The sequence below is a fragment of the Petaurus breviceps genome, unplaced genomic scaffold (genome assembly GCF_028583685.1).
Source record: "Petaurus breviceps papuanus isolate PSGF00001 unplaced genomic scaffold, PetGlider_PUasm1.0 90895, whole genome shotgun sequence".
Lineage (NCBI taxonomy): Eukaryota > Metazoa > Chordata > Mammalia > Diprotodontia > Petauridae > Petaurus > Petaurus breviceps.
Window position 1 is genome coordinate 3186387 of NW_027187372.1, and position 11138 is coordinate 3197524.

At 43.2% G+C, this 11138-nt stretch overlaps 1 protein-coding gene across 1 annotated transcript in view; it reads right to left on the minus strand.

Moving 5' to 3' along the window:
• Window positions 1-3050: 3050 nt before the first annotated feature.
• The window catches only part of NMNAT2 (nicotinamide nucleotide adenylyltransferase 2), a 194657-nt gene continuing 186569 nt past the window's right edge, over window positions 3051-11138 (minus strand). The window contains exons 9-11 of the mRNA XM_069074397.1: window positions 7713-7814; window positions 7488-7555; window positions 3051-4540 (exon numbers count right to left, since the gene is read on the minus strand). Of these exons, the coding sequence (XP_068930498.1) occupies window positions 4438-4540; window positions 7488-7555; window positions 7713-7814 (273 nt within the window). The 3' untranslated portion in view covers window positions 3051-4437. The remainder of the gene's footprint in view (window positions 4541-7487; window positions 7556-7712; window positions 7815-11138) is intronic.

Sequence of the window (11138 nt, forward strand, 5' to 3'; positions counted from 1 at the left end):
ACAACTATTGCCTAAAACTTTGTTTCCTTATACAGACTTATTTTGATGTAATATTCCTTTAAACAAAATACAAAGGGGGCCAGCCTTCTAAGCAGCACAATGCAGTCCACTAAGGCATAGTCTAAATCATGGTCCAACTCCTTGAGTTGAGCAGAAGTGAAACAAGAAACCAATAGTATCATCTTGTTTATTATAGAATTGAAACATTTTGCTGATAAAACTTTTGTCCATGACCATCTTTAGCAACAATATTTTACTCAAAATATTTCACTGTGAAATGATCTTGCAATTTGAATGTCATTTTTTTTAAATGAATTGGTTTCAGGATAGCAAATCTTAATGTTAACATGGCAGCTTCAGTGATCACATGTAAATTGAAGAAAGCGCTTTCCTCCCTGTACCAATCCTAGAGACCTTTAAAACTTAACCACGTTGTGGGCTCTGTGATTTAGGCTGAAGAATGAGGAAGGACTGAACCGCAGCTCATTTCTAACCAACCAGAAAATATGCATAGGCCCCTCTAAACTTACATTACAAAGAAACTACGTGGTGTTTTACTGTGCAGCTATATGAAGATGTCGATGAGTCATAGTGTATTCATAATCATTACCACAATGCTATGTTCCTAAGGCATGCTGTCCTAAATTAGATGAACTACAAAGTTGATCATTACTCCCATACTTCCAAATACGGCCAACTGGTCTACCCAGTTATTTTCCTAATACTTTCTTATTGGAGAAAATAAAATACTGGGTTCTGTTTTCTCATCTCATGAAAGTGTGTGTGTGTGTGTATGTGTGTGTGTGTGTGTGAGTGTGAGAGAGAGTGTACCTGTGTATGTGCATGTGTGAAGGGTCAAGGGTAAAGTCAGGTTCCTAGAATAAGTAGATTTTCCATTGTTTTCTCCACCTTTTGCTGCCATTTAGGAATTGAGAAGTACGATTGATTCTCTATTTATACCTACCAGGAAGTACCTCTGCTATTTCTTTGAAATAGCTCAAGGTTGAGACCAGAGCACAATGTGAGTGGTTGGAAATACACACAGCAGTATATGCCACTTGTCTAGAAGAGACTAGCTTGGAATTATCAGGCACTGTACAAATAGATTCCTTTTCCATGTCCCTAATGAACTCCCATGAGCGATGTGAGCAGTGAGATCTCAGAGGTTGAGGAGCACTGAGGTACCAATTAGCAGCACAAATTCCCTAAAGAGATCTCTTGTGAGGAGGGATGTGTGGTTTTGTCCTCATCCGCTCTATCAACTACTTTCATTTTTGGAGGGAAGGAAAAGAGAAGGTAACCTTATCTGATGGCAATTTCCTGCTTGTTAGCAAGAAATGAGGCTGGAGACCCCCTGTGACATTGCCATTTCAACTCCCATCTTTCTCATGAAGTCTCCAGGTCCCACCACAGGAGTCATGTTCCCCAAGCAAGCTGAGGAAGGCAAGATTACTGGGAGCATGGACCAGGTTCACATGGCCTGGTGGTCATTCTCTTGACTGTCAGGGCCTTACCAAGAACTCTAAAACCTCTCCTTAGCATTGACTGTGACTGGATCCTATCAACAAAGTCCCATTGTGAGACAAGAGTAATGTTGTTATCATTCTTAGTGAATAAGGAGATTGAAAATGGGAGCTAGGAAAGGGATAAGGAGAAGGTTGTGGTTCTGTGCTGATGGAAGCTTCACATTTTTCTTTGATAAACTTCTTCTGGTGATGGCAAGGGTGTTCTTTTCAACTTTCTGTCTCCTCCTTCTACCCCACAGTCAGGTATAATCTGATCCTTTATTTTCTAAAACTCCATTTGATCTATTTATTCCATCTGTAACTGCCTTCGTGCTTCCTCCACACCAACTAGCCCAGAACCATCATAGCTCCTTAGTGAGAGGAGGAAATAACAAATGGGTTTTGGGCTCTGCCTGAGACCTTCAACATAGTACAGTGGGAAAAACACTATCTATAAAGTCATATTGAACCTGGGCTCAAATTCCACTGTTCATACTTCCTTCTCTCGTGATCTTGGGCAAATCACCTAAATTCCCTGGGTGTCAGTTTCCTCATCTGAAAGGTGAAGAAATATTATATGGTCATTGAGGTCCTCTCTGGCTCTATACCTAGAGCTTAAAAGATAGAAAAGCTATCTATTCCACCATGGAACTACTCCATATAGCACATAACTAAGCCTTAAGTAGTTTTGTTCCCAGTAATGGGCCCTCACCATCTTCCCTTAGTCTATTCGTAATCAAGAAATCCTTGCTGGCTGGAATCTCCACATTCTCCTTGTATCCAGCCCTCATTTCCATTGTGGTTCTATATTACTTCTGGATTTAGTACCTTGCCACAAAATATATAATATCTCCTTCTACTCTTGTCCTCTGAGTATTTACTGACTACTGTCTTTCTCTTTTTTTTAAGCCAGAGCTTAATCAGGATTAATTTAGACTAGATAATCTCTAAGGTTCTTTCTGCCTTCACAATTCTGCCATATGCCCCCAATATATTTGTGGGATAGAGGTTGAAACTTTCTCTTTCTCAGTTTCTGTAGCTTTTCTTCTTTGTCTAACTGTTCGTGATTCCCACCGCAAACCCATGTCCTGTAAGAAAACTGGCCTGAAATCTTAATTATAGTCATGAATGTGAAAGTTTGTACTCAAGAAGACATATGGATTGGCAGACTAATTGTTCTTGGATTTCACTCTCAGGCTCACAAGAGCCATCGCTGCCGTGGAATTTTGATAAAAAGGCTTCATTGTTCTAAGGCCCACAGTCAATCAGAATTGCCCAAGATAGGAAATCAAGTGAGAGGCATGGACAGTCACTGGGAACCACCCATCCTGGCTCCTTAGGCAGACTACATGACTTTGGAAGCTGGCACTGGGTGCCTGGAGTCCCTTCAAGGATGAACAGTAGGGAGGAAATGAAAGAGGCAACTTGAATCCATGCATCTAAATGGGTTTCCTGAAAGCTCAGTGCTCCCATGGAGAGCCCTATTATGTAAATACACGTTCCTATTAAGGCAGATTTAATCAGATGACAACTGATATTTCTTAATTTCCCTAGAAGTCTTTATCCTAGCCTTACAGAAACACTGGGATAGTACTTCTACCCCACAAAAAAAGTTTAACCCTGGCTATCCCAACCAGATAAGTTAGTACACTGGTGTCACTGTGATCAAGGTTCTTTGTTTTTTTCCAAGATCATCAGATGATGTGAATGAGTTATGATCCTGCACTAGTGAAAGGGGTGCCCACATTATTGAGCTGACAGATTCATTATCTGAGTATCTTATACACAAAGGAAGGGATTATAGTATTAGCAGACATGGGTCATAGAAAAACCAGATTCTCAAGGATATCCAAGGCTGGATGACCACTTAGCTTATTTATTTTAGAAATTGCTGCATTATTAGGATTTCACCCAGTGTAAGTGATCCAGGTATGTGCCTGTTTGGTGTAGAAGGGCTTAGTACAATGAGTGAAGGAGGTGGATACTCTACAAACACTTTTTGACTGACAGCCCCCCACCCTTCCCACTAGTTCTAGTTCAATTATAACCCAAATGCTCCGTGGTTGGGCCTTCTAAAATGTGTAAGGACTGGCTTTGTCTAAACTAGAGTTAAGCCATTATTCGGTTTTGGAGCAGGAAAACCATCTCCTAAAACCAAAACCTGAAGAAATAGGTTCAAAGTCCTGGGGAAAACTCATTCCCAGACTTAACAATTGTAGAAATTTTCTGTTTCCTGGGACTTCAAAACCCAAGTGGTCCACTCTTGGCCAAAAAAGAGTGTTCCACCTCATTACTTGAGGTTCATGTTTGGGGGTGTCCCTCAAGGGCTGGGCTCCCCCAATAATGAGAGCCAAGGATGAATGCAGTAGCACATCAAAACAGAAGGAATGCCAAAAGAATGTATGTGGAGATTAACCAAAAGGAACCATAGACACCCATTTCATCCAAGGTCTATGAGAAGTGGGGGAAAAAAAGAGGCCAGCCCTTTGTGACAAAGGGCATGCTAGGAGGGCGAGTACCAGAGCCACCACCCTAGAGCATGCTGGGAAGGTGGGCACCAGAGCCGCCTCCCTAGAGCATGCTGGGAAACGGACATCAATATACCTCTATGGGCTGCACTTTCCCCTCCCCAACCCAAGGAACAAACAGAAAGGCTGTCCAAAGATGACTGTAGAAAGGGGTTCCGTGGACCAAGTACCATGGTTCTTGGGACAGTCCTGTCCTGTGGGGTATTACAGTCAGCAAGTGAGGAGGACAGACCAATGTGGGAGACAGTGAGAGAAAGACAAAGAGGGAGGAGGGAGAAATAGATGGACAGACAGACCAGGAGAAGAATGATGGAGAAGAGGAGGAGAGTAAAGCACGAGGACTGAATTGCTGCAGAGCGACAGGGTTGGGGGGCTTAAGGGGGATGGGGCAAGGACAATGGTGCCTATCCAGAGGCATTGATATACAGCTGGCTCTTGAGGATGTAGTCAATGACCGGCTGGGTTAGGTAATCCACAACGTGTCCATCCCCATGCTGCAGGGCCAGTCTGGGAAATAAGAAAACAGACTGAGTCAGAACCTCTTAAAGTACTCTGGGTGATGGAGGTGGGGAGAGTGAAGGATGGGGGAGAAGGTAAGGTCACAGGGTGGGAGAAAATAAAGATCCCAGGAGGGTCAGCACAGCAGCTGGCCTCCAGCTGGCCTCTGAAACAGTTAGGCAGAGGAAGCAGTTGCCCATGTCCTAAGATTTCAGAAAGACTCCTCTGCCTGCAAATGGCTTTTGCACCCAAGTGCGACTAGGGCTTAAAAGAAAAATTTCAGCATCATTCCTTTGGGCTCCTCTCCCTGCCTGATTTTTTTTTAGAAAGCAAATACTCCTGGGAGAATTAACTAATTAAACTAATTCACGATGAATTATTAAAATCATATTAGATCTCTTTTCTTCTGACTTGAGTGATAGAGTAGCTATAAGAACATTGAGCTCCTATGGAGGGAAGGGAGAGTATTGAGGGAGAAGGGCATAGAAAGGAGCTGAGGGAACTGGAGGTCAAATGTCACACTTCATAGATTTTACAATTTTATTTAACTGACACTAGTTGGTTTCACTTTGAATTTCTTCACATGATGTTCTGTAGGGATTAAGGACCTAAAGGGGAATCAGAGAATCATTGAAATTCTAGAGCTGGAAAGGGACTTCAGCTACTCCAATACATTCTCACACTCTCTGTCTCTTTCTATCTGTCTCTTCCTCTCTCCCTCCCTCCTCCTCCCTCTATCTCTGTCTCTCTCTTTCTCTTTCTCCCCCTCCTTCTCTCTCTCTCTCCTCTCTCTCTCCCCCAAATCTTCCTCTCTGTCTCTTTTTTCCTCTCTCCCTCCCTCTCTGTCTTTCTCTTTCTGCCTGTCTCTTCTTTTCTCTCTTCTCCCCTCCTTTCCCTCTTTCTGTGTCCTCTCCCTCTTTCGTCTCTTTTCCCATCTTTCTCCTCCTCTCTCCTCTCCTCTTCTTTCCTCTCTCTCTCTCCTCTTCCTTTTACTGTCTTCTCCCTTTCTCTGTCTCTTCTCTCTCTGTCATCTCTCTCTCTTCCCCCTTTCTCTCCGCTCCCCCTCCTCTCTCTCTGTCTCCTTTTCTTTCTTGTCTTCTCTCCTTCCACTTTCCCTTCTTTTTCTCTCTTCTCTCTCACTGTCTCTCTTTCCTCTCTGTCTTTGCCCCCCTCCTCTCCCCCTCTCTTGATGACTTGGGAATCTGTGATATAGCAAATTCTAATTGCAGGTAATTATTTACTCCCCCAGTGTGAATGCTCTGCAGTGCAATCGGAGAAGCCTCATGATAGCCAGTTCAGGCCCATAGGCACTAGAAAGACTTACTGGAGCTTATCATTACAGAACCTCTCCTGAAGCAACCTTCTCGTGCTTCAACTGGTCCTCATGTCCTCCTCCATAGCAACAGATCAGTACAGACTACCAAATGACCCAAACTGGACAGACTGTCCTCAGACTGACCTGAGTGACTAGGACTCCAGGAATGCACACAACGCATACAAATGCAGAAGCAGGAAGGGAACCCTTGACAGCTCTGGGTCAGGAAGGCTTCCATCGTCCCAGCTTGAAGTAAATAAAACACCTCTCAGACATACTTCAAAGCCTATGGCGGCAAGTCAGAATGAGAGGCCTAAACACTCCACACTTTATTGGTAAGGACTTGGATCTTTTGTTGATTTTTCTTCATTGGCTTATGCCTGGTTTGCCTGGGAGAGAAATGGTCATTGGGTTTCCGTCCTTCCTACATTTGTTGGGGATGGGGGACATTCAGAGTTTGGCTTTACTTTGCAGAACAGAAATCATTTGGAGCCATTTTAAGAAAAACTCCATGGATTTCCCTCCTGCATTTAAGGCTTACTCTTTACAACAATTTTGTGAGGTAGTTAGTGTAAGCATTCATATCCTTGTTGTACTGATGAGGAAACAGGCTTTGAGCAGTTCAGAGATTTTCCCATGACCACGTTGTTGTTTTCCAGTCATGTCTGACTCTTCATGACCCCATTTTTGAGGTTTTCTTGGCAAAGATACTGGAGTGGTTTACTGTTTCCTTCTCCAGATCATTTTACAGATGAGGAAACTGAGGCAAACAGGGTTAAGTGACTTGCCCAGAGTCACAAAGCAAGTAAATGAGGCTAGATTTGAACTCATGAAGATGAGTCTTCCTGACTCCAGGCCAGGAGTTCTATCCTCTGCACCATCTAGCTGCTCCTCCCAGGACCTGCCTGAGGCAGGATTGGTAGCCACATTTCCTGGTTCCAAGTTTTCATTCTGTCCATTATGACACACTGTCTCCTGATAGAATACAGAGTTAGGGGGTGGGAGGCAAGGGTTCTATTAGAGGATAAACCCTAAATGGTTCCGGATTCCAGGGATTCTTTCAGAACCTGAGGCAAAGCCCATACTTTACTAGGGTCAGGGGAAGGGAGAGAGGAAATACTGGTGTCAGTCTAAATCACCAGGCCTAAATGATCTGAATGAATATAGCATGATCTAGTACAGTTAACAATGGCACTTTTTTATGCTGGAAACTAGATTAAAGACAGCAAGGCTCTTGAGTTCATACATTCTATTCCTCTCCTTCTGGGCAGGGTCTGTTGAAATTACCCCAAGTCTACTAATAGATAATTTGTTTGGGAAGTAGAAATGAGGTGGCCAAAGGAATGATGACAAGGTATGAGGTTGGTTATAAGGATTTCACCTGCCTGCCTGAGACAGGCCATTCTGCCCTCTCTGGAGCGAGCAAAGGCCACCCAGCTCAGTAGAGGTTTCTTTAGCTGCTAATCACAGAATCATAGACTTGGAGTGTTGGTGTACCTTAAAGGCCATTTAGTTCGACCTATTCATTTCACAGATGAAGAAATTGAGACCCAGAGAGATGTTTAAAAATTATGGAGCAGAGCTGGGATTTGAACCCAGGTCCTCAGCCATCTTGCCATTGTACCAAACAGTCATACTTACCTGCTCTTAGTGGAACTGACAATGGACATGGGATGGTTGATGTCATCCTTCACCACCAGGATGTTGTTCTGGGAATAGAGCAGAGAAAGTGGGTTGCTGACCACTTGGCTCAAGTACCTCCAGCTTCCCTTCACTACCCTTCTGGGCTCCAGGATATGTGGAACATGAACATTTGGATCAGGATATGGAGTAAGCTTGCTCTCATTAAGAAGTTGGATGACTTACCTTGTACTTGCGGAGTATTGAGGAATGGTTCATGATTTGGTCTGTGTCTGCAGCATCCCGAGGTACCACCACAATTCCAAAGTCACCAACAATCACTTCCATCTGAAGCAGTACAAGTAAAGAAGGAAAGAGGGAGGGAAGGAAGGAAGAAGGAAATGAAGGAAGGGAAAAGAAAAGGAAGGAAGAAGGAAATGAGGGAAGGAAATTAAAGGAGGAAGGAAATGAAGAAAGGAAGAAGGAAATGAAAGAAGGAAGAAGGAAAGAAAGGAAGAAAGAAGGAAATGAAAGGGAGAAAGAAATGAAGGAAGAAGGAAATGAAGGAAGGAAGAAGAAAAGGAAGGAAGAAAAATGAAGAAAGGAAATGAAAGAAGGAAGAAGGAAATGAAGGAAGAAAGAGGGAAAGAAAGGAAGAAAGAAGGAAATGAAATAAGAGGAAAGGAAATGAAATAAGGGGAAAATAAATGAAGAAAGAAGGAAATGAAGGAAGAGGAAAAGGAAGGGAGGGAGCAAAGGAAGAAAGAAGGAAGAGGGAGAGAGAAGGAAAGAATGAAGAAAGGAAAAAATAAGCATTTTTTCCTATTTTTATTTTTAGGTTTAAATTCTTTCCCTCTCCCTCCCCTCCCTATCCATTAAAAATCTAAGAAAGATAAAATTCATTACAAATACGTATAGTTATGCCAAACAAATTTCCTCATTAGCCATGTCCCAATAAATAAATACATAAATGGATTAAAATCTAAACAAGCAAGCAAATAAATAAAGAGCCAGAAAAAGGGGGGAATGCTTTATTCTGCATTCTGAGTCCATCAGCTCTCTGTCTGGAGACAGATAAGATGAAACAAGCATTCAGAAGTGCCTACTCTGTGGCAGGCACTGTGCTTTACAAATCTTATTTTCCTCATTTTATAGTTAAGGAAAATGAGCATTCGGGAGAGGAAGAATGCCTCCTCCTTCCCAAGCCGTCTGCCAGGCGGGGTAATATTCTCACTGAACCACAGAGCATGGAATTAGGGCTAGAAAGGACTTTAAAGGCCATCCAGTGGCCCCACCCATTCATTTTAGAATAGAGGAAACTGATGCTCACAGAAGCTGTGACTTCAGCTCAGGGTCACCTAGGAAGGAAGTGGAAATGTCAGGATTTGAACCCAGTTCTTTTGACTTTAGGATGCTGAAGAACCTTAAGATCATGCCACACATAAGACTGGTGGAAGGAACTGGGAATGTTTAGCCAAAAGAAGAGACTTATCTGTATCAATAGTCATCTTCTCACCCAGGCTGAGATCAGGGCTCTGGTCCTAAGAAGGCTAATCTAACCATCTGAGTTTTCCATAAAATGGAATAATGGAGTTGAGCAGAGTATGACCAAAGGATCACTCACATACCAAGACCTCTGACTCCCGCACTCAACAGTGGACAGAAGAAAAAGAAAAAGAAAAAACAGGTTGTGGAGTCAGAAGACATAGGTTCATATTTTGGCCTTGTGTGACCTTGGACAAGTCACTTAAATTTCACGTGCCTCAGTTTCCTCATCTGTAAAGTGAGAAAAAAGGAAGACAAAATGGAGGGCTAGGTAGTCCCTGAGTTCTCTTGCAGCTCTAGGTCTCTGATCTTTTTTTTATCCTCCTTGTCAGGTCCATGAGGAGCAAGACACTCATTTGGGAGCCAGCTGTAGTAGGGAAACAGATCCAGGTGCCCTCAACAAGTAGAGGTTATAAGACTTAGGGGTCATATGCACAGAGGGTTGAAGGGTTATCTGCTCTGTGTTGGGAATCAAGTGGTATACTGTATGCAAAAGCACTTTGAAAAGCATAAATCATGATACACATTTAATTCAATTCAATCTAATCAATACTTATTAAATCCCTACTATGTGCAAGGCACTGTGCCACATAATAATAATGGCTAACATTTACATAGTGCTTACTATGTGCCAGGAGCTGTACTACAAGCTTTAAATATATTATCTCATTTGATCCTCACAGCAACCCTGGGAGGTAGGTGCTGTTATTATCCCCATTCTACAGATGAGAAAACTGAGGCAAACAGAGGGTTAAGTGACTTGCCCATGGCCACACAATTGCCAAGCATCTGAGGCTGAACTCAGGTCTTCTGACTCCAATCCCAGAACTCTGTTCACTGTGTCATCTAACTTCCTATTTAGTGCCAGGACACATATCAGACAAAAAATGAACCATTTCCTGTCCTCAAGGAACTTACATTCTACTGGAGGGGATGAAACGCGTGCAGAGAAAGGTGACGACAAAGCAGATTCAAAATAATGCAAGCTAATTTTATCAGGGAGATACCCCCAAGGAGTGGGGTTTGGGGGCAGGTAAGGCTTCTTGTAGGAGGAAGCTAGGGACTCGAAGCGGTGGGTTGGTATTCCAGATATGTGAGGGGGTAGTAGTAATATGGAGGTCACATCCATGCATCATCTACTCCAGCAATTGGCCAGTCCCTCCTGCGAATGGCATCCTCTTATTTGCAGAGGATTCTCAAAGATCACACAAAGGAAACAACAGAAGGGAAGAAGATTAGTCTCTAAAATGAGTGATGTGAGCCCCTGCTCAGGAGGCTGGTAGAAAGCAGAGCAAAAAAGGCTTTGTGGGACCATGAACACAAGCACTGCTGCTGAGGGACCTCTCTCCATGAAGGACCCCCAGAGACCTACCGCTAAGCCCTTCAGTGGCCCTACATGCTCTGTGTGTGTTCCCACACATGCTCATGGGCATAGGTGGGAACATGTGGGTGGTGAAGGAAGGCTATTGTTGGGGATTTCTGTCAGCCTTTACCTTTCATCTCATAGCTCTAGCAACCAAAGTGAAGGGAAGAGCCGTCTAGCTGTCACAATTGTATCTCAATACCTTTTCTCAATGTATAGGCTTTTTTAAAAAGGCTTTTATTGATGTGTGACAGATGCTGTGTTAAGCTCTTTGATGGATGAAATTGAACTGGAAAGAGGCTGAGGATAAAAAAGACATACTTTGGCTATGGGGAACTCCTGAAGGGAAAGAGTGAAGGGAAGGTTTAAGATTGAACACAAGATTTGATCACAGGTTGGGACGAAGTGATGGGGGAAGCCAAGAGTCACACAACAGCTTACTGCCAGCAGCAGTCATGGTAGGGTCTGTGCCAAGCTGCACTGGTTTTTTGGAACCATATGCATAAGGAATAATTTTGGAGTGGAGAGTGAATGCAGGGATTGGGAGGACCAGGGGCAGATCCACCTCTTTCCATTGTTCTGAATCTCCTATGGAGAATGAATAAATGCCATTGAACTTGGGGAAGTGGATAACATACATAAGAATGTAATATATGTGCCTATATAATGCATTACACACACAACCCCATGAGTGACTTCATTGCTGTACACACACCCACACACACACACACACACACACACCCATGAGTGACTTCATTGCTGTA